Raw genomic sequence first — 22,573 nt, 5'->3', positions numbered from 1 at the left:
ACATGCTTTTTCCGAGCAGCCAGTTATGCCCCCTGCAGTCCTTTTAGCTTTAACCACCTCCCCTTCCTCTGTAGGACCTGTTTTTAAACTTTAAGATGGACACTCAGAAGCAGTGAGGAGAAGTGTTGCAGTGGGACCAAAAGGAGATTTCCAGTCAGACAAAACCTGGCCAGCCTCTCCCTGCATCTCTCATCTGAGTTCTTTCTTCAAGAAGATGGACAAATTTCTGGTGAAAGGGCCTCTCCGGGCGGAGGAAGGTCAGACAGACAAAGACGCCGCCTCGTTGGGAAGAGAGGAGGGGAGCTCAAGGAAAAGGCCGAGGAGAGACCCTGGGGAGGGCGGCGTGGCTGACCCCCAGTGGCAGCACATTCGGGCCGAGGGCCTGAACTGCGACTACACGGTCCTGTTTGACAGAGCTGAGGCAGACGAGATTTTGCGAGAGTTGGAGAGAGAAGTAGAATATTTCACAGGTAAGCAAAGGACTACAGTGTGTGGTTTTTTTGTATTTATTGAAGGCTTGTTTGAGAAAACCACTGGTTAGTGTGTGGCTACCAGGTGGCCTGAGTCCAACCACAGGTTCCTCGGAAGTCCTGGCCATCTGCAGCCATGGGCACAACTTGCAAACCTTCTTGGACAGCTCTCTGTGATGCCTATGATCTCCTGTAGAGATTTCTGGTTTTTTTTGCTTTCTGTTGTTTGGGATTTTTTTTTCATTTTTAATTTTTATTTATTTTTTTTATGTGTGTACCGTCAAATTGGATCTGACTGGTACAGGAGGCGATTGTTCCTCCTTCTTCAGCAGAGCATCTGGTGGATTTGAACTGCGCACCTCTGGGATTGCAGTACAGTTTCCTGCCACTAGGCCACCAGAGCTCGCCCTTTCTGTTGTTTTTAAAAGGATAGTTCTGTGCTTCACGTTTTGAAAAAGTGTGAACATTTCCCCGAGTTGCAGCACCATTTCACTTCCCCACTGGCAGCGGATCATGGGTTCCAGTTTCTCTGTGGCTTTGTCAACACTTGTAGTTTTCTGATAATAGCCAACTTAGGTGTAAATTAATGCACTTGCTATCAGCATTCAGGAGAGCAGGAGACCTTGCACTGGGAAGGTCTGCAGTCGGGGACCTCTCTAAATTACTGAGAAGCAGAGGTGTTAATTTGAGGACCAAGGTGTGTCTGATTCGGGTCACGGTCTTTTCAGTCACTTGCTGTGTTATTGGGAGCAGCTGGACAATGAATGAGGAGACAGAAGAATTGATGCTTTGAACTGCGGTGCTGAGAGGAGTACTGACTATCTCAGGGATTGCCAAGAGAACAGACATGTTTAGAAGGTGCAGCCAGAGTGATCTTTCGAGGCAAAGATGGCAGAGCTTCACCTCACATCTTCAGGCATGTTGCTAGGAGTGGCTGTTCCTCGGAGAGGGCCGTCATGCTCGTGGGGAGGAGAGTCGGCGCAAGAGAGGAGGGCCCTCAGCTAGGCGGATTGACACGGTGACTGCAGCGATGCTGCGTCAGGAAGCGTGAGGACGCACAGGACAGCACAGCGTTCGTAAGGTCGCTTTGAGTCCTGTGTGGCTCGATAGCACCTGACAGGAAGAGGTGGCTGTGAAAGGGCCCTCTGGAGGTCTAGTGGGTAAGAATATGCTCTGCCAAGTCAAAGGCAGGTGGTTTGAATCCACCCACTGCTCCCTGGGAGCGAGGTGGGCAGTGTCCTGTGATTTACAGCCCCTGCAGACCTGCCGGAGGGTCAGCGGAGCATTGGTTTGGGCTCAAAGGTTCATAACGACAATAACAACAAGAACAGTGGAGATAAAGGGAGCCCCAGTGGTGTGGTCCATGTTGCGTTACTGTGCTGACCCAGAGGCTGTGTGACTCTGGAGGTCCGAGTCCCCAGTGGTCGAGGGAGAAAGACAAGCGATCTCTTCCCATTGAGATTCATGGCCTTGGAAGGCCACCGGAGGGTCGCTTTGGGTGGCATAGACTCCATGGCAGTGAGAATGAGTGAAAGTAGGCCTAGCGTGTGGGCAGCAGCACTTCAAACCAACCTAGGAAACCAGCTCAGTACCTTGAGTCAGAACCGACTCACAGCCGGCCCGCAAGGGTTTAAAGGCTGTGGGAGTGGCTCGCCCGTCTTTCTCCCATGTAGCGTCCGGTGGATTTGCACCACATGTCTTTGGATTGGCAGTGCAGAAGCTTCCACGTGACTGTAACGTGTCCCAGGGTTGAGGCCCACTGGATTAGCAGGAGAAACGGTATACCTGATACTCCAGCATCACCTGGAGGGCTTGTAAGAACTCTGATTGTTGATCCTCATTGGCCAGCTTCGTCTCTGTGGCGTGTCCAGGCGCTGGTGACGCTGCTGGTGTCGGGCCCACGTGCTGAGCTGCTTGTCCGGTCCTGTGAGAGCACCAGGCATCTGGCCGAGCACGGGGAGGCGGGCGTGGAGAAGGCCCCAGGAGCCGTCCGCCCAGCAGCCTGAGCTGTGTTAGCTGTCTCTGGTGGAGCCCGAGGCCCTTTGCCCCCAGTTGGCCACACCACCTTGGGAGTTGCCATCAAGTCTGTGCTGACTCACAGTGGCCCCACGTGTGCAGAGGTGAACCACTCCCTTGGCTCTTCAAGGCTGTGTGACCTTCTGGAGGCAGACTCCCAGGCTTGTACCCCGACGTGCCTCTAGGTGGGTTTGAACCACCAACCTTACAGCTAGTATTGGAGTAATTAACGGAGCCACACAAGGTCTCCTTCAAGCCACCTTGGCGTGTGATGGGGGAACCCCGTGAGACAGTGGCTAAGAGATCAGCTGCTCATCAAAGGTTAGTGGTTTGAACCCACCAGCTGCTTCAGAAGAGAAAGAGGTGGCAGTCTGCCCCTGTACGATGCACCGGGACCCCCGGTAGGCAGCGCTGTTTGCTCCTTCAGTGTCCTTAGGAGGCAGAATCCACCACACGTAGGACCTAACATGATGCTCAGCTGTAAGCGTCTGCCTTCTCCACTGCAGCTAAGGCAGTTGTTGTTGTTGTGTGCCTTCGAGTCGCTTGCGACTCATAGCGACCCTATGTACAACAGACCTAAACTCTGCTCTGTCCTGTGCCAGTTGCACTGTCTCTCATACACCCATCCCGATTACCCCAGGCACTGAATTAGTCTACCTCATAGAGGGTCTTCCCCTCCTGTGCCGTCCCTCCACCCTCCTAAGCATGATGTCCTTCTCCAAGGACTGGTCTCTCCTTACAACATGTCCAAAGTATGTCAGACAGAGCCTCAGAATCCTTGTCTCCAAGGAGCAGCCTGGTTTAACCCTCTCCAGGATGAACTTGTTTGTTTTCTTTGCAGTTCATGGTACCCTCAATACTCTTCTCCAGCATCACAGCTCAAAGGCATCAATTCTCCTTGGTCATTGTCCAACTCTCTGATGCATAACAAGTGATTGCGAAGACCATGGCCTGTATCAGACACACCTTAGTCTCCAGAGAGACACCATTGCTCTTCAGTACTTTAGAGATGTCCCTAAGGCAGTTGTTACAGCGCCAAAACCAGGCTGGACTCACCCACTGTTGTCGAGTTTGGAGCCGACTCATCACTGACCCTCCAGCTGGTTTTTAGAGGCTTGAATCTCCCTGGAGGAAAATGCCCATCTTTCTCCCTCGGAGTGGCCAGTGCATTCAGACCACCACAACTCGATGGTTTTCGCCACCAGGCTCCGCTAGGCATGAGTTTCTCTGAGTGCAGGATACAAATCACTGTTCTTACATGAACATTGTGGCAGTCCACGCGATCTTTGAGGAGGCGTTATATTGAATGACAGAAGGGAGTGTTATTTCTGCATTAGTTCTCTCTCAGTCTTGAGGACTGCAGTTTTACTCAGATTAACATTGAACATTATACTCTTTTGACATGAGCACAACCTCCCTCTCTCCCCCCCCCCGTTCCTCACATTATTTTGATAAGCACATTAAGCTAAAAGAGGTTTTTTTTCCATTCTGCTTTCACTGCTACTGTGCTCACACAGAAACCTCAAGTAAGGAAGGTGGTATCCGCTCAAATGAATAAATACAAGCACTGCTCCAGTTGTTTATTTTCCCATCACCAAACTCGATCCTCATACCTTTGTTGTTCTTAGGAACCATCCTTATACCTAAACGTCCTGTGCCTCAGCATCCTTATGGCTTTTTTGCGAGGTACCATCGAGTTGACGACCACTCACAGCAAACCTCTGAACGACTGATCTGAACCTTGTCCTGTCCTGTGACAGCCTCCTGGTCACCACCTTGCTCAAGCCCCACTGTGACAGTCACTGTGTCAGGCCATCTTGTTGAAGGCCCCCCTCTCCGACCCCTCACTTTTCCCAGCAGGACGTCTTTTTTCACGGGCCCCTCCTGCCAACATGCCCAAAGTAGGTGGGACAGAGTCTTACCATCCTGACCTCTAAGCTGCACCCTCTGGCACTCTCTCCAAGACAGACGTGCTCTTCTGGCACCTTGTGGGATATTCACCTTGGCTGTACCTTTAGCAGACAATTTTGATCAGAGGTAACATTTTAAGAGGTTAAGAAAAATGGAGAGGACAGTACGAATATGCAAGGATGGGTGAATGAGGCTGAAATTCACTAGGTGCGGTGTCCTGAGACATGCATGGTCTGATGCCATTGTGTCCATCCTATTTGTGTGCTGTCTGGGTGGGGGCATTATTTATGTGGGCATTTACTTGCCAAAAAAACCCAAACCAGAGTCACATTCCTCTCTATTTTTTTCCCCTAATTGAAAATTTCAAATTTTATATACAAAACGAGTGTTCCTTTTGTAGAACAGATGTAATTGAACTTGATGAACTTGATCAGTGAGTTCAACTTGATGGAGCTGATGTTCTGATGGACATGCTGACGGCACGTGGAGGCTGTTTGTCTGGGTCAGGCCACTCGCCAGTTGGGGCACACTGGACAAGTGTGGGAACCCTGGCCTGACTCAGGGTGGCTCTAGGAGCTGCTGGAACCCATCTTGTTTTGAGGGGTGCCCAAAGGCAAAAAGCCTTTTTGGGTTTCTGCGGGGCTTGGGCTGACTGTGTATGTTGTCCCAACAGGGGCGCTGGCCAAGGTGCAGGTATTTGGGAAGTGGCATGATGTCCCCCGGAAGCAGGCAACTTACGGCGATGCTGGGGTGACTTACTCGTTTTCGGGCCTCACTCTGTCTCCAAAGCCCTGGATCCCAGTCCTGGAGCGCATCCGGGATCGTGTTTCCCTGGTGACCGGACAGATATTCAACTTTGTTCTTATCAACAGGTGACACTTTTTTTTAGGCCAGGAACTAAATTTTAGGCATATTCTGTCTTTCCCAGAAGTTGAGTTTAGGATTCCAACCTGCATTATTTGTTTGTACGTCAAGCACTTTTGAGTCCTCAAGGGGTGGTGGTTGCCAAGGACTGATTCCGGTTCTGCGTGTTACAGAGTAGAACGGTGCTCAATAGTGTTTGCTTGGCTGTGATTGGAACAGGAGCAGATTGCCAGGCCTTTATTCCAAAGACCCCCGTGGGGAAAGGCATGAGGAAAGGGAGTCTTCACATCAGAGCGACGAGTGACTGACAAGAAAACACGGGAACGCTTCACACAATGCTGGGTGACCTACAGGGAATGGTGCTGGTTCACAAATCAGAAGGGGCTGGCTCTCAGGGCAGGTCTCTCACCTGACGTGGGGCTGGCTATGCCTCCTCGTTACAGGCCGCCTTGTACACTGTGTGATGTGGGGCAGCCTCCCTCGGCCATGGCAGCCAGCACCGTCTCCCTAGGGTGAAGCCCTGGCTCAGGAGGAGGGTCACTTTTGGGCTGATCACTGAATGGCCAGCTGGGAGAACAGAGGCTGCCTGATGTGTCTGGGGAGAGGAAATCCACCAGTGAGGCTGGGAAGGGCATGGGACGAGCTTGGAGACAGGGCCATGCAGAGGGATTTGATGTAGTAGAAAAAGGCATTTTACCTGATACACCTTTATGTGTATGAAGCAGCAGAACTGTACGGCAGAATTCTGGGCTGTTAAAGTATACGGTGCAGATGTGCACATGGCCAGTGGCAAGTGACCTCAGGCCTAGCAGAGCCACAGCAGGGAGTGCCATGCTCCCGTGTCACACCACATGAGAACAGGGTGGCCTGAGGGGTTGCTGGTTCTCAGAAGGGGCTGCTGTGACCTGCACGTACTCTGCCCCTGCAGGTACAAAGACGGCCATGACCACATCGGCGAGCACCGTGACGACGAGCGGGAGCTGGCTCCCGGGAGCCCTATCGCCTCAGTGTCCTTCGGGGCCTGCAGGGACTTCTTCTTCCGTCACAAGGACTCTCGGGGGAAGCACCCCTCCCTGCGGGTGCAGCCGGTCAGGCTCCAGCTGGCCCACGGGAGTCTGCTGCTGATGAACCCGCCGACCAACTCCCACTGGTATCACAGCCTCCCTGTCCGCAAGAAGATTCTGGCTCCCAGGGTCAATCTGACCTTCCGCAAGATTCTGCCCACTGACAAATAAAGACCACTTTGAACAGCTCTTGTTGTTGTTGTGTCTGACCCACAGCTGTCCCTCCTGCAGGTTTTCAGTCGCCTGGGAGGAGACTGCCCATCTAGCTTCTCCAGAGCAGCTGGTGGATTCAAACTGCCTATCTTTGGGTTGGTGGCACAGCTCCTTCCTACTTCGCCACCATTGTTCCCTTTTCAACATCTAGTGCTCCTGGTTCTGTCTCATGGTCTCGACCGAGACATACCTTTTACCACCTGGGGACACAGAAGTGGTTTAACCACATCATGGGGCTTAACGCTAAGGCTGAATTCAGCGAGGTGATGGCCACAGCAAGCTGGTAAATTATGAACGATAGCCGTTTGCTTTTTCCTAACAAAAAGATCCTTTTATTGCTATAGTACACGGCAGATACAAAAAAGACCTGTAGCAAATACATAAATGAGCATCTATGATGGCAGAAACAACCCACTTTAAATTTGGTTTCTGCAGAAAGCAGCAAACTGCATCAAAAATTGACAGCTGGACAGATGGTGCCGATTATGGCTGCTGCTTAATTCCTAGTAACTCAGAAAACGAGGTCAGCTCCGGTCAGGTCAGGGGCTTTGTACAGACATCAGTCACACTACCTTGACTCCCTCTGGTCTCCCCACAAAGGCACCTCCGCTTTCAGCCTGCTGGCCTCTTTAATAGCAGGTGTCAAAGAGTGAGCGGCAGTGACGGGCTAATTAAAGCCACACGATTGGGCGTTTTTCACTCTACCAGACACTGGTGCGTTTGTTTCAGCATCAAAGCCAGGGCCAGTGTGGGGGGTGTGGGGAATGGACACACCAGGTCAAGCTGGCCCTTTTCACACTGATGTGTGTGACCCCGAGTTCCTTCCCAGATTATTCCCTTGCGAGCAGGAGTTACTGAGTCCTCCAGATGCATGCTGGGCCTGCGGCTCCTTGCCCTTTGTACTGACACCAGGGCATCGCCTGTGAGTGTTGGGCAGTTCCACCATCAAAGGCACCACAGTTGTTGGCCTCAACTCAGGTGACCTTCAGGGAGAGCACAGATGACCCCATGACGCATCACCACGAAATCCATTCCTCTCATAGCAACCCTGCAGGAGGGTGCTGGAGCTGCCCCAGTCTCCAAGCTGTCCTGTCACCTTTACTGAAGTGACTGTCCTGTCTGTCTGCCACAGAGTGGCTGGTGGAGTCGAATCACTAACGTCTTGGTTAGCAGTCCAGCACTAACCTCTGTACCAAGTGCAGCCCTAGAAAACATAGGCAGTACTGTGTTATCAAAACACTTTGCGCCCCAGGCTGCATTCACGGACCATCTGAAGGGGGAGGAAAGCGCTCAGTATATTCTGTGGCTAAGAGGCTACTTACTAGAACGAGGAGGAGGGAGATGAAGGATAGTTGATGACCTGTGAGCACAGCGGTACTAGATGTCAGCTGGCGCTACGGGTTCTTTCTGTGGGGAGGGCTGGTCATCCCAGGTAACCTCTTAACTTTACAAACAAAACAGATCCAGAGAGACGGCAGCCCTCCGTTCGGAAAGCTCTTTACACAGCCAGCTTCCTGCTAAGAGCTCTCGTCCACGGGCAATAAAGAAATGGATGAACTGAGCCATCCACGAGGGCCTTAGTGCCAGGGCATTTTCTACTTCACGGAGACTCTTCCCCAGTCAAACAGGCCTAGAAAACCACCACCTCTTACAGTCCAGGTGCAAGAGAGAGAAGCAACAGGTAGGAGGCTCCTTTTAAACCTACAAGGGAGCCAGTGAGACTCCCCAGGGGTTCGTTTTGCTGTCTTTACTACATATAAAGAATCAAAAGATTAGAAAAAGATGTACAAAAGGGAAGGAGGGGTGTGTGTCTTCGCTGCCTGCTTGCTCTGTGAGGAACTGAAGAACAGCGCTTCTTCCTCAGCCTGTTCTTCAGAATGGACGTGCTACAAAAGCTGTTGGAAGGGAAAGGCACTTTGTCTTCTCAGTTGCCTTTGATTCGCTATAGTGTTGACCGATGGAGTCTCGGTCACAGTTTTTGTGGGCCTGCTCGTTAAAAAAGAAAAGACCCACTACTGGAATAGGAGAGAATTAGCCGAAGTGTGACTCCCCTCAGAAACCCCGACATGTTAGGAGTGGAAAAGGGGCTTCTGGGGTCGGACTGCTTTTTAATCACCTGTGAAGTCAGGCTGGACAATGACGTGCCCCCCTCCCCTCCCATGAGAACACCTCCTGGTGCCGCTGGCAGGGCTCTGCAGGAGCCTGATCCGGCAGGAAGTGAGGGGCCAGCCCACGTGGAGTCTCTGCTTGGAACAGGCTGGAAGGCTGCAGGACGAGTGGGGCTGCTTGGGTGACACGCAGGACGATCTTGGCTTTTCCTGGATGGTGTGGACAGCTGAGCTGTGGGCCGTCACTCCTCGGACCTGTACTCCTGGCCCTCGGGCTGTGTCCTGGAGAGGACCCGCTCATAGAAGAGCAGGTACGCGCTGGAGGACAGCACCTCCTGCAGGCTGGCCTTGCGCACGCTGTCGTCGGAAACCCACAGCCACTGGTTGCTGGTTGAGAGCGGGTTCTTGGGCGATGGTGGGGACCGGCGGTAGGTCACAAAATGTCCAGAATGCATGTCTCCGTGGTGGACGACGACTGCCATCAGCCGGAAGAGGTATGTGGAGGAGCTGAAAGGCAGGGGAAAATGACTGGTTTATGAAGAGAATAAAGAGGCTGCAGAGGGCAAATAAGAACCCAAGAAGTTCATGGGTGGTGAATGCCAACTGTTAAACCCATATGAGTAAATATTATACCACCATTCAAATAAGCTCTGGTGGCCTAGTGGGTCAGGGGGCTGCTGCCAGCCCAAAGGCACACAGTTTAAATCTACCAGCTGCTCCTCGGGAGAAAGATGCAGTCTCCTGGGTGACAGGCAGCCTTTGAAAACCCACTGCGGCTCAGCTCTGGGTCAACGGCACATGAGGACGAACACAGCAGTGAAGGGGACAGCAAGAGGTCCATGCTGTGGTGTGGACTCACAACTCGTGGCGTGAGAGATCATGAACATTTATCCAGTTCTCTCTGTGGCAGCTCAAGAAACTGAAATTTTCTTTATGCTTTATTCACTCTCACACAGAGAGAGACAGAGAGTTAGTGTGTGCAAGTGAGTGACGACTGGTGGCCTAGTGGCAAGAAGCTGCTCTGCAATCCCGAAAGCGCATGGTTTGAAGCCACTGGTTGCTTCTCCGGATGAACAATCTCCTCCCATGCAATTAATGGCCTCTGAAAGCCTGCTGGAGGGTGAGCTGTGGGTCGGTTCTGACTCAATGGTACACCACAACAACACACACAGCACATACATGTATGTAGTGTTTATTACATGTTATTTTGTGTTTTTCTAACGCCTGCTTAAATAGGCTATCTATTTTGGACAAAACTAAGCAGGACAGTGGAGTGGTGGTGTGAGCTGCTGCTGAGTGGGTTCCAACCCACGCTGGCCTGCGGGTTCCTGGGCAGCACAGACGCTGGCCCATGGGGTACAGGGCAGCACGGACGCCAGCCCGTGGGGTACGGGACGGCACGGACACTGGTCTGCAGGGTATGGGGCGGCATGGAGGCTGGTCCATAGTTCTGGGGCCGCAAGGACACTTGCCCGCGGGTTTTGGGAGCAGCCTGGAGGCTGACCCACAGTTCCCAGGCTGCAGAGACTCTGGCCTGTGGGGTACGGAGTACCACGAACGCTGGCCTGTGGTTTCCTGGGCAGCACAGCTCCACAAGAGGTTCTTGGTTGGTCTTTACAGAAGCAGATCACCTGGCCTTTACGTCCTCAGAACTGCTGGTTTGGAGGTTTGAACCTTCAGCCTTTGGGGTGACAGTCAAGTGCAACCCAGGAATCACGGGGAAGGTGCAGCTTCAAGTGAAAGAAAATGTAACCTCCACATTTTTATTAATTTATCTCTGTGAAAAGTGACTCCTGGAATCTGAGAGAAAGGGCTGAAGCAGGAAGGCCGTCGTGTACAGAGCAACTCACCTGTAGTCGGGCAGAGCCGGGAGTGGGAAGGGCACCGGGGCTGGCAGGGAGGGCAGTAAAGAGGGGGAGCAGGCGCCATTCATAAAAATCTGTGCTTTGGGGGCCCCTGGCTGATTCAGAACTGCAAGAGAAAAAGACCTAATGGAATTAAAATTAGCAGTCGCTTTGGGAAAAGAAAATATGGCTAAAGATGAACTCTTTGTTACAAAGGGAGATGACTTCATATTCTATCGATTCCTAAGACTTCCCTACCTTTTGTCTCTCTTTTAAGACCAAACAGGCAAAGGGGATCTGGCTCCTGGTCCACTCCTGTCTCCATAGCTCTGAATCCTTGAGACTCCTACCCGTGTGCTAACCAAATTCCGACAGAAACCTCGGTGCTACTGGACGGAGACGAGGCAATGAGTGCAGCCTAGTTGGGAGGAGGAAGCCAGAGACACAAACAGAGGAATGTGCCTGGACACAAACGCTGGGCCTGTGGCCTCGCCCTGTCCCATCACTTCTGACCTGCTGTGGCGGCTCCTGAAATGAGGTGTCTCCAGGCCACTCAAGGGTGATTGTGAAGGATGAGACGGACACTAAGTTTGGAAAGGGGTGCAGGGAGGACGGAGCTGCCCTCACTGGTGGCAGCACGTGGGTGGATGGTTAAACAGCATGCATTTCAGTCAGTCACTGGGTCTCTGTTTCCTGACTGGTAGCTCAGAAGAGCTCTCTGGATTATTTAAGAAAACTACCCGATCTGCACCCGGGGCCAACCTTTCAGCTTGCTGCCTGGCCCTTAACTCTCCACCTGGAAACACTTGGGAATGTCTCTTTAGTCTCTCAGAGCCTGCATTTGCTCGCCAGTAAGTAAGGCAGAGTGACAGCTACTGTGTCTCACAGGAGAAGGCCTGGGTTAACTGTGGGCAGTGGGTTAACTGTGGGCTGCGAATGAAAAGGTCAGCAGTTGAAACCTACTACCTGCTCCACAGGAGGCAGATGAGAAAGTGGCTCCCCATAGAGTCACAGTTTCAGGGTGATAGTGGGCGTGGTCCAGTGGGGACTAATTTTGTAAAACATAATGAATGGGAATGTTTGAACAACACACAATGTGAATGAAGGATGGTGTGAAACACAATATATACAAACTTTGTAAGCAAACCAATATAAAATGAAAACTAAAAAGGGTAAGGTAAAAGAGAAGACTCAGATAAACCAAACAGAGGTTCTTGGGAAAAAAAAAACCCCTGCAAAACTTTAAACTGATCAATAAAAATGAACTAACAAAAAAAAAAAAAAAGAAAAAAAATTCAATTAAAAAAGTTAGAGGCCCCTAGCAAAGGAGTTCAGTTGTTATGTACTGTTGAGTCAGAACTGACTCAGAGATGACCATCCAGCACTTTTAGAGGGTAGAACTTACACAGGAGGAGAGTGTCCATCTTTCTCCCACGGAGCAGCTGGTGGATTCGAACCACTTGCCTTTCGGTTGGTAATGCAACTCCTTACCCACTCGGCCACCAGAGCTCCCAAGTCAGTTCTACTCTTATTCTGGGTCACTATGAGTTAGATTCGACTCCACCACAGTGTGTGATGCTTCACGAGGGGAGGCAAATCACTGAAAAGCTGGAGGTTCAAATCCACCCAGAGGCACCTTAGAACCAAGGCCTGGTGATCAACCTCTAGGAACCAGCCATTGAAAACTCGACAGCGCCCGAACTGTGCACCCCTGGGTCCATCAGGAGTCAGAGTGAAGTGACAGCAGCTAGCCAGGCTCTGGCTGCTTAACTGGGATCTAGTGTCAGGATGACTGACCGCCAGCCAATGAGGACAGTGAAGGGTCAGTGGGAAGCAGTGCCAGTGCTGACTGCCCACATCTGTAGCTGGGCCACCCAGTGTGCCCGGGGAGAAGGATACCCACTCGGATGAGCAATGTGGACCAAATTCTGGTTAGTCAAAAGGCCAGAAAGAAGGGAACTCTGGTGGCAAGCAGTTCAAGTCCACCAGCTGCTCCTTGGGAGAAAGATGGGCAGTCTCCTCCCTTGCAATTTACAGCTTCTGAAAACCCACCAAAGGATCAGCTCTGACTTGATGGCTCATTTAAAAACCAAACCGAAACAACGATAAGAAAGCAAGAAAGACCAAGCTTTTCTCTCGATGTTTGGCACCTGTAACAGTTTTGCAAACTGTACAAACTTTGCATGGTCTAGCATTTCCATAGCTTTAAGAGCTCCCCTCTCCTCTCTTGATTCTCCTGTTCTCCAGATTTTCAGGGGCTCCTGTACAAGCCATTCCCCTACATTACAGAGGACTTGAAAGGAGGGTGCTGGCACCCCAGTACCCATCTCTCGGTGGCCAGCTCCTGGTGAACTAGCTGGACACACCTGGCTTGGGGACTGGCGGCCCGGCTCCGGCACTGTTGGTCAGCGTGGGCTGGGGCTGGCCTCGCCTGTGGCCCAGCAGGCGGTACTTGTAGATGTCCATCGTCAGGAACTCGCTGAACTGCACGTGCTCGTGCCGCTTCAGAGGCGTGCCCTGGCTGGACCAGCTGAGGCGCTGCAGGTGGATGCAGAGGCACTGTGGGAGCTGCGGGCGACACGGCGCGTCACTGTGGGTGCAGGGCCCAGAGCCAGGGCCACGAGGTGTGTGCGGGAGGTGGGCTCACCTTCCCGAGCTTTAACTGCTTGACGAATGTAGTCCTCTGGTGCTCCACCTTCCCCCCGGTCAGCGTCGCCTGGGCTTCTATCTGAAATGAAAGAAACAGCACTTGTCTGTAAGGATGCTCACAGTGAGGGGTCTGGGAGAGACGCGAGCCGCAGGTCACACGACTGGGGCCTGGACGGGGGCAGTGTGCCTTTCAGGCACTGGCCTTCCGCCAGCTGTCATGAACTTGGCTGCCCTGTGATACATGGCCTAACAGTGGATGGAAGAGGAGATGAAGAAAGAAATCAATGCAGAACTCTGACCTATTTGGTTCCAAGTCTTCAGAACTACTCTTCTACTCCAAACCCCCAAATCCAAACTGCTGTCATGCGTCTTTCCTCTCAGGGTGACTCTAGGACAGAGAACTGTTCCCCTAGGCTTTCCTGGGTCTAATCCTGGAACCTTTGCAGAAGGTGCTCTTAAGGCACAGTGGTTAAATGGCTGCTAACCAAAATGTGAGTGGTTCGAACCTCCCAGTCACCTCGTAGGAGCACAGCCTGGCAGTCTGCTTCCAGAAAGAACTCGGAATTACTTTGTGGTGCTTCTCCTGGTTCCTCTGGGACTGACTACTTTGAGTCGGAGTCAACTCAACGGCAATGGGTGGTGCGGTTTCTGGTCGTTTTTCAGGGAAGCAGATTGCCACATCTTTCTCCCGCAGTGCGACTGCTGGCTGGAACCTTTCAATCTGCAGCTGACAGCCCAGCCGCTGTGCCATAGAGCGCCATTCCTCCTGACTTTAGTTATTTACTGTGTGTGGATACTATTACCAAAGGTGTCCTGTGATTCCTGCAGGGGTCAGTGATTGAGCACATGGCCTCTGACCAAGTCCACACAATCCCTCTGGTTCAGAGTGTACAAGTCAATTGCTTGTGGGGTGTGAGAGTGGTGGTCAGACAAACAGTGCAGGTAAAAAAGGCAAGGTGTGGACATGGAGACAGCCGAAATGTCTGGACGGAGAAAGTGTGAGACATTCACACGATGGAGTACTATGCAGCACACAGGAGCAACGATTCTGAAAATGACTTTATAACATGAGAGAGGCTAGAGAGACTTACGCTAAGTGAACTAACTCAGGTGTGTAAGAACAAATACTGCATGAGGCTACGATTATAAAAACAGAAGGATAACCAGTGAGATGTATATGGATATACAAAGAGGGGAAGGGGTGGGGGTAGGGGCCCGAGGGTGCAGAAGGGAGGAAATTACCCGGTTGAAAAGTCTGATGGGGAGAGAGCATTAAAAAAAAAAACAAAAAAAAAACCCCACCATAAACAATGTACATAAGTGAAACACAATTAAAAAATAATTAGATAATTAGAAATAAAGAAAACAAAAGGTAAGGTGTGAGACACTAGGGCACGCTGAGGTCTGTACCCCACTGCAAAGAATGACCTCCAAGCATGACCTGGATTTTTCTTTAAACACTCAGTGCATGAAGCAAGTTCACTGGGAAAAGATAACTGGTTCACAGGCTGCTGACTTCCAATCCCAGTTAGACAGAAACTGCTATGGTGGAAGAGTCTACTGCTGTTTTGCATGGAGCACTGAGTCATAACCGATCCACAGCTGACCCTCCAGTAGGTTTTCTGAGCCAGTAAATCACACAGGAGGAGGAGGCCCATTTTTCTTCCATGGAACAGCTGGTGGATTCGAACCTAGTGCCCTTGGGTTGGCAGGTTCCTTACCACTGAGCCACTGGAGCTCCCTTAAAAGAATATGAGGTGGTATAAAAGGATAAAAAAAACAACCACTCCAGGGCTAACGGTATGAGCGGCGCTTGACAGGAGGCGCAAGTCAGCGGAGATGGCTCCTGTGGGTGAACCCATACCTTTGTGCAGTTGTCACATACGACATCCCGCACGGATTCCGATGAGATGAAGTGGTGCAGGCAGTGGTCCAGGGTCAGTGGGTGGCCCTACAGCAACAGAAGAAAAGGAATTATTACTGCTCAGCATTTGGGGCGGGCTGGAGGGGGGCTACGCTCAATCTGCTAACAGACAGCAGAGAGAACCCGGCACCATCAGCTGGGCCTAAGCCAATGTGCAGCGCTGATCATTCCGGCCGTGCTGCTGCTGGTGGTTCAGAGGTGTGTGTAGGTAACACCGCAGAAAGACACGGCGGTCCACACTGGACCAGTTATCTCAGAATTGGACAAATACACACACCCACATGTGTGTCCAAAAACAATAAGGCGTCTACAGCAGGCACACACGCACCATCCCTCCCCCTCTTTACTGAGGTCGTGGTAACGAGCCACCACTGAGTTGATTCCCATTCATGATGGTGACCCCACGTGGGCTGGACTAGACGTGTGCTCCACCAGGGTCCTTCAGTGGCTGGTTTTTCAGAAACAGACAGCCATTTTTTTTCTGTCAGAGCATATCTGCGTGGACTTGAACTGGCAACCTTTCAGCCAGCAGTTGAGTGTGTTAACCATGTGCACCATCCCAGGACTCCTAGGCCATGGCACCTCTTTAAAGCCAGGCTGCGTGTCTGAGTAACATAGTCCCCGAGTCACACAAAATGCCTAAAAGGGCTATCAGATTGAAATGTCTTGAAACAGTGAAAGTAAAGCACAGACCAGTACGTACCCACATGGCAGCAGGGATACTTAGTGAAAGGCTATCAAAGGTGTCAAAGCGAACAGGACTCTGAAAACAAACCCAGAAAGGTGATCAATGCCAGGCTTGCTAAAGGGGAAAACACATGGCTACGAAATAGTCTCATGTCAACAGTCCCAATCTAAATAGTCAACAGTAAAGGAAACAGGATGATTTAGAAAGAAATTCTTTTCAAAAAACCCCTCATTCAAAAAATGCCAGTCATCAACTTGGGAAAATGAAAAGCTTACACACAGCTGTCCCAGTAACGCTGGGCTTTGATCTTTGGCAGTTCGGGTACAGCTATATAGATGTTCATCACGGCACTGTTCAGAACAGCAAAAATGTGAACAGACTGTTTCCAGGTGATGGCTAAACAAATCCTGGAACATGGTAAGACTGGAATGCTATCTTACAGTTTATAATAATACCGCTGTTGTCACGTGCTATTAAGTGACCCCCAGTGGGTTTTCAGAGGAGACTGTCTTTCTCCTGCCGGGCAGCTGGTGGATTCGAACTGTGTGCCTTTTGAATTGGCAGAGCAAGTTCTCACCCACTAGGCCACCAAAGTGCACAACACAGAAGAATAAAAAAAACCAATAAAAGGTATAAAGAGGGTAAAGGAAGTCTTTGTGTTCACATGATTGTTAACACACAGAGAATTTGAAGGAATCAGAGAAAATGTCTAGAACCAATTAAGTGAATTTTCCCCCAAGGTGTCAGGATACAAATGTCACTGGTGGCAAACAAGGGGACTCTGGTGGCGCAGGCTGCTAGCCCAAAGCAGTGCCTCTCTGGCGGTTCGAATCCAGCAGTGGCACTGTGGGAGAAAGGTGGTCTGGGTGTTTCAGGTTTATCATTCAAAACTGTCTTTTCCTAGCTGAAAGATTAACTGTTTGTGTTATGCTGAAGTACTGTATTAAGGAGAGTGGGTCAGGATGGGGTCCAAGCTCCACCTGACGTCCCCACCTGACTAGAGGCGTATTGAAGCTCTTGGGACCTCAGTGCCACGTGCTTTTTCCCTTTGGAAAAGCCCGCTCACCTGGCACATCGCTCTCAGCTGCTCACCAGGCTCACACCACCTGCCTGCATCACCCACAGTCACCATCTAGCTGTGCCATGGTGACACGCGGGCCTGGCCCATAGCTCACCAGTTTCTCCAAAACCAGCCTGCTACCTCTGGTCACGTGAGTCACCCCCCTAATGGGTCTGAGTCTCTGGGAGACCTTGTAGCGAGCCATCGGACCCAAGGGACACAGAGAAGTGAGGAAGCAGAACCAAGGAGCTGCTGCTGTTGGAGATCACGGACAGACACAGCAGGCATTTGGGACTAGATTGACTTGACAGTCTTATAACTAGCCTATTATTAATTTTAGCAGGACGAATTATAACAACAGCTGGGCAACCTCCTCCTGTGAGGTTTACAGCTTCCCTGAAAGCACTGGTTGGCTCTGAGCTGGTTTTGCCTTTACAGCAGTGAGTGAGGGGAGGAGCTTGTGAGGACGGCTCGGGAGAGGATAAGGTGTCTGTTGGTTACTCAAAGGGTCACTAAGAATTGCAGTTGACTCAGCACCTAAAGACACGCGGGGCAAGGTGGTTTGGGGGACATGGGGAATAAAAATGGTCTCAATTGGCTTGTGATGAGAACAACTGTCTGCTTTTGTACTCTGTTGGGAGGAATAAAACACTGGTTTTAAAAAAAGCCACACACACACACACACACCCCCACCCAAACAGGGTCTAAACCTGCATACTCTGATGCAGAGAGGGGACCAGGCCCGACAGAGGCCTTGCTGGTCCACAGCGGCTGTCCTGTGTGGGTGCTGAAGGTGCCACCCGAGGACCAGCCGGGCAGTCAGCAGGCACTCAAGCAGGGCATTCAGTCCACCGAGGGCACCGCAGTCAGAGGCCTGGACGGCAGTGTCAGCCCTTGACACCTAGACCCCCAAGTCCCCTCCCCAAGTCCTCAAAGAACCCCTCACCAGACCGAATGGGGCCCTGGGCCTGTTCTCACCTGGTGTTCACAGTGTTTGCAGACCATGTTACTGGTCAGTCTTCCATGGAAAGGGTGCTGAGACTTCCAGTGAGTGGACGTAGGGTGAGGGGATCCTGAAATACAAACTGTCTTTTGGTATCACACTTTGAGTCCTTTGCAGCTGGCTTCAAAAATCACTCCCTTTTTCCTCTCTTCAGCATGTGGTAAAAACTCCCTCATAGGTTTGGTTTTGTTTTTTTTTTAAAGTGCTGTGCTGCTAAATGAAAGGTTGGTGGTTCCAATCCCCAGGTGTGCTGAGGGAGGAAGACGGGGCCGTCTCCACCTATAAAGATTTACTGCCTCGGAAACTGAACGGAGAGTCATTATGAGTCAGAACTGACTAGAAGACGGAGAGTGCGTGTGAAGTCAAACGATACAGCTCTTCCCTTACTGACTTTCATTTAAAGAAAAAAAGTCATGGCATTCCCATCACAGAATTCTTACAGGTTTTTAAATGTGCCTTCTGTAGAATGAGTATTGGGTCTTATTAATAACGTGTGTCATTAAGTGCTCTATTGCTAATTCAAAGGTTGGTGGAAACCAAACAACTGTTCTGCAGTCCAATTCCACAGTGATTCCAGCCTTAGAGACCCGGCGGAGCAATTCTATTCTATCACACAGTGTTGCTATGGGTGAGTGGAAAAGGTAGGCGGTTCAAATCCACCTGCTGCTCCGTGGAAGAAAAATGGGCCACTCCCTCTTGTGCGACAGAGTCTCTGAAAAACTGCTGGAGGCGCAATTAAGCTGGTTCTGACTTGAGAGCACAAAACAACAACAACAGAGGGGGAAAGGGCGCCTGATGGCTCAGTGGTTAAGTGCTTGGCTGTTACCCAAAGGGCGGCAGGTGGAATCCTCTAGTTTTTCTAAGATGCGTTGCTCTGCTCTCCACAGATTAGTTTTGCAAACCCTCTGAGCCACTTCTACTCTGTGCTAATGCGTTGGTACGAGTTGGGATGTACAAAAAAAGAAATGCTTCCATTTTCTTTTTCACACTTCCAGCCCAGGAAAACAATGATTTCCCCCGTAATCACTGTGATCACTGGCCATAAAAGGTGGCCAGAGTGGACACGCTGAGGACAGGAAAGGCGGTCTCTTAAGTTCTTCACGGGCTCAGTTACAGAAGGCAGAAAGAAAACTTTTGTTTGAGGTTCCAGTAACTCTATCTGGGGAACTGAGTGGGACTGGGGTGAGAGAGAGCAACTCAAGATGGTCCCTCAGAGAATATTTTAAAGTACATGTCTGAGCTGGACTGGCGGTCACTAGGGGGAAAAATGAACAACAAGCAAATAGATATGAATGGAAAACGGCTACCTCTGGTGCGGCAGGCTATCTGTTTGGGGGTGACTTCTGACTGCTGCTGTAGAGGAAAAAAGAAACATTGAGAATCCCACAGTCACCTCTTACCCCTCACCCCACCTTGAAGATGACACGTTTCTGTGCTGGCTGCACCACTGAAAACTCCATCTCCTAACAACAACAGCAGCCCATGATGCTGAAGCTGTATTAATGATCCTCTCTGGTTAATGACTGTCTACATTTCTTAGCAAATGCAATCAGAACACAGCTCCCCCCTGGATTATTTCTTGCCCTTTTTATCAACACAGGCCTTCCTGTTGTTTTAGGAAAATGCAGACAAGTTTAACATTTAGCATTTCTACTGCCCCTTATTCTTGCTGATTAAATGGGGAGAGGGGGGGAATTGTACACTCTTTCTCTCCAAGTTAACACAAATGGCATGATGGGTCATTTTAAAGCCCCTGATATTTCTCACCAGTCACCCGCTACCCAGAAGGCCCTTGGCCACCTTCCCCGCCCTCATGGCCACTCCTGGCTCTTGCTGAATCTAACGTTTGACACTGAAGTTGTACCTGCATTACACTGGTGTTTCTGGTATTCGGTACTGAATATGGACAGACAAACACCGTCAAGATGCATGCAGACAATCCAGAGAGGTCTTACCTCCAAGGAGTGCACATCAAACAGATGTGTGACCCGGGGCTGCCGGTCACGCTCATCCTCCAACGACGAGGTGATGACGTGGAAGAGCTCGTGAGCATCCTGTCAAGAACGGAGCAGGGCTCAGAAAGGACAGGCCAGGACGGGGGTGTCAGGGGGTCCCTGGGCCAGAACACCCAGCTAGAGGGGAAGCTGCTGCTCTCTACTGGCAGGTCTGGGGAGTGCATGTCTTTACAGCCACCTTTACTGTGGACCGTCCAGTAGTCCAAATGACCCGCCGGCTGGTTTTCAGAGGCAGTTAATCGCACAGGAGGAGACTGCCCATCCTGCTCCCACAGAGCAGCTGCGGGCCTCAAACCGAGTACATGCAGTATAGCAGTGCAGCTTCTTGCCACTAGGCCACCAGGGCTCTACAGACACCTTTAATGTGCAGCTTATTTATTGCCATTAATTAGGCAGTAAGTGAGACCATTTTTTTACCACTGCCAGTAGCAGCCCTGGTAAACGGCTAAATGTTCAGCTGCTAACAGCAAGGTCAGCAGTTCCAACTCACCCAGCAGGGCCTGGACATAGTAAAAGGTAACCATGGAATAGCAACCACCTGTTGAAGGGCTACCTTTATTTTACTTTATTTTAAATTTTGTGTGTGTATAAACAGATTCATCCTGGAGAGCATTAAACCAGGCTGCTCCTTGAAGGCAAGGATTCTGAGGCTTCATCTGACATACTTTGGACATGTTGTAAGGAGGGACAGGTCCTTGGAGAGGGACATCATGCTTGGGAGGGTGGAGGGACAACACAGGAGGGGAAGACCCTCTATGAGGTGGATTGATTCAGTGACTGGGGTGTGTCAGAGACAGTGCAATTGGCACAGGGTAGAGCAGGGTTTATTAGGGCTGTTGTACATAGGGTCGCTATGAGTCGCAAGTGACTCGACGGCACATAACAACAACAACCATCAAATCGGATCTGACTGGTACAGGAGGAGATTGCCCCTCCTTCTCCAGCAGAGCATCGTGCAGCTTCTTGCCACTAGGCCACCAGAGCTCCCTGAAGGGCTACCTTTAGGCCTTGAACCAATCCTGTAACACACTTCCTTTTCTAAGCATGTAGTAGAAACCCAAATAGTTCCTGGAAAGTAAATTTATTCATTGATGTCCATCAAAATAGGCATCTTTTTTCTAAGGGGAAAGGTCTGGTGATCTGCTCTCATGAAGATTTTGTTAAAAAAAGAACCCTCCATAAACCCAAAGTCCCAAACCTCTCGCCAATGAGCTACTTCTGACTCAGAGCAGATGACAGCCCACAAAACCCCTTGGGCAGTTTGCCACACAAGGTCACTTTAAGTTGAAAGTGGCCTTGATGGCCTCTAACGCCGTCACTAAGGAGCTCAGGAGGCTTAGTGATAAGGAATTGCGCTGCCAATCCAGAGGTAAGTGGTGTGAATCTGCCAGCGGCTGTGGGGGAGACGAGATGGGCAATCTCCTCCCACGTGACTTACAGCCTCTGAAAACTTGCTGGGTTGGTTCTGACTGGATAATGCACACAACAACAACAACAACAGCACCACCACAGCCGCTATTGACACAAGCAGGCAGCCCTCAATGTTTTCACAGGACCTTGTGAGCCCGAGAGGCTCACAAGGGGGGAAGGCAAGAAAATGCAGTTGTTGCAACGTGTTCAGCTTCCCTGAGACGGCCCGGCCTTCTTCCACTGTCCCAAGCGGTGCTGCTGTAAGGATCAACTCAAAGGCCGCTCTTCCAAAATGTCAACACCCCGCTCCAATCCTCCGGTCAGAGAAGCTCTCCGTCCCCTGAATCCTCCAAGCACTGCTCCCTGTTGTCAGGTGCTGTGTGTCAAATATGACTACGTGACCCTGTGGACAGCAGACCTGAACCCTGCCCTGCGCCATCCTCATCCTCTCTGGCACACTCGAGCCCACTGCTGCAGCCACTGTGCCAGTCTGGCCGAGGGTCTTCCTCTCTTTTGCTGACCCTCCATCTTTCCAAGCATGAGACTCCTTTCCAAGGAATATACCCTCAAAAATGTAAGATAAAGGGTATGCGTTCAACATTCAGGGAGTTTGGGATCTTCCAAAATAATAAACCAAAACACCATTAAAAACAAAAGTAAGGAATATACTGAGTCATTGTATCGAAAGGAATTGGTAGATACAGAAGAATTTAATGAAATAACACTTGAGCAAGAGCCTATGGTGATGAAGGAAGAAGTTCAAGCTGCTTTGAAGGAAATAGCAAAAAATAAGGCTCCAGAAATAGATGGTATACCAATTGACATATTTCAGCTAACAGATGCTGCCCTGGATGTGCTCACCAAGCAGTGCCAAGAAATCTGGAGAACAATCACTGGGCCAACTGGTTGGAAGAGATCTATATTTGTTCCCATTCCAAAGAAGGATGACCCAACAGAGTGTGGAAACTATAGAACAATATCATTGATTTCACATGCAAGCAAGATTCTGCTAAAGATTATCCAAAAACGACTGGAACAGTACATCAGCAAAGAACTGCCAGAAGTCCAGGCTGGGTTTAGATGGGGTCGTGGTACCAGGGATATTGCAGCTGATGTTAGATGGATCTTAGCTGAAAGCAGGGAACACCAGAAGAATGTCTATCTGTATTTCATTGATTATGCAAAGGCATTTGACTGTGTGGATCATAACAAACTGTGGCTGACTCTGAGAAGAATGGGAATCCCAGAACATTTAATCATGCTAATGCGAAACCTATACTTGGACCAAGAGGCAATAGTCAGAACAGAGCAGGGTAACACTGAATGGTTCAAAA

At 50.5% G+C, this 22,573-nt stretch overlaps 2 protein-coding genes across 2 annotated transcripts in view; one reads left to right on the top strand and one right to left on the bottom strand.

The window, feature by feature from the left end:
- Positions 1–214: 214 nt before the first annotated feature.
- Positions 215–6,496, top strand: ALKBH2 (alkB, alkylation repair homolog 2 (E. coli)). Its single transcript, XM_006894897.1, has 3 exons — positions 215–470; positions 5,071–5,269; positions 6,190–6,496. The coding sequence occupies exons 1-3, from the start codon at positions 215–217 to the stop codon at positions 6,494–6,496; spliced, it is 762 nt and encodes a 253-aa protein (XP_006894959.1).
- Positions 6,497–8,888: 2,392 nt separating this feature from the next.
- USP30 (ubiquitin specific peptidase 30) overlaps positions 8,889–22,573 on the bottom strand; it is a 33,641-nt gene continuing 19,956 nt past the window's right edge. Inside the window, exons 5-13 of the mRNA XM_006894829.1 lie at positions 19,770–19,868; positions 19,122–19,167; positions 17,790–17,884; positions 15,767–15,826; positions 15,004–15,090; positions 13,138–13,218; positions 12,857–13,058; positions 10,497–10,617; positions 8,889–9,153 (exon numbers count right to left, since the gene is read on the bottom strand). Coding sequence (XP_006894891.1) covers positions 8,889–9,153; positions 10,497–10,617; positions 12,857–13,058; positions 13,138–13,218; positions 15,004–15,090; positions 15,767–15,826; positions 17,790–17,884; positions 19,122–19,167; positions 19,770–19,868 — 1,056 coding nt within the window. The remainder of the gene's footprint in view (positions 9,154–10,496; positions 10,618–12,856; positions 13,059–13,137; positions 13,219–15,003; positions 15,091–15,766; positions 15,827–17,789; positions 17,885–19,121; positions 19,168–19,769; positions 19,869–22,573) is intronic.

The sequence above is a fragment of the Elephantulus edwardii genome, unplaced genomic scaffold (genome assembly GCF_000299155.1).
Source record: "Elephantulus edwardii isolate Elephantulus edwardi_28Jun2011 unplaced genomic scaffold, EleEdw1.0 scaffold00151, whole genome shotgun sequence".
Lineage (NCBI taxonomy): Eukaryota > Metazoa > Chordata > Mammalia > Macroscelidea > Macroscelididae > Elephantulus > Elephantulus edwardii.
The sequence above is the reverse complement of the archived record's forward strand: the minus strand, read 5'-3'. Positions and strand labels throughout refer to the sequence as shown.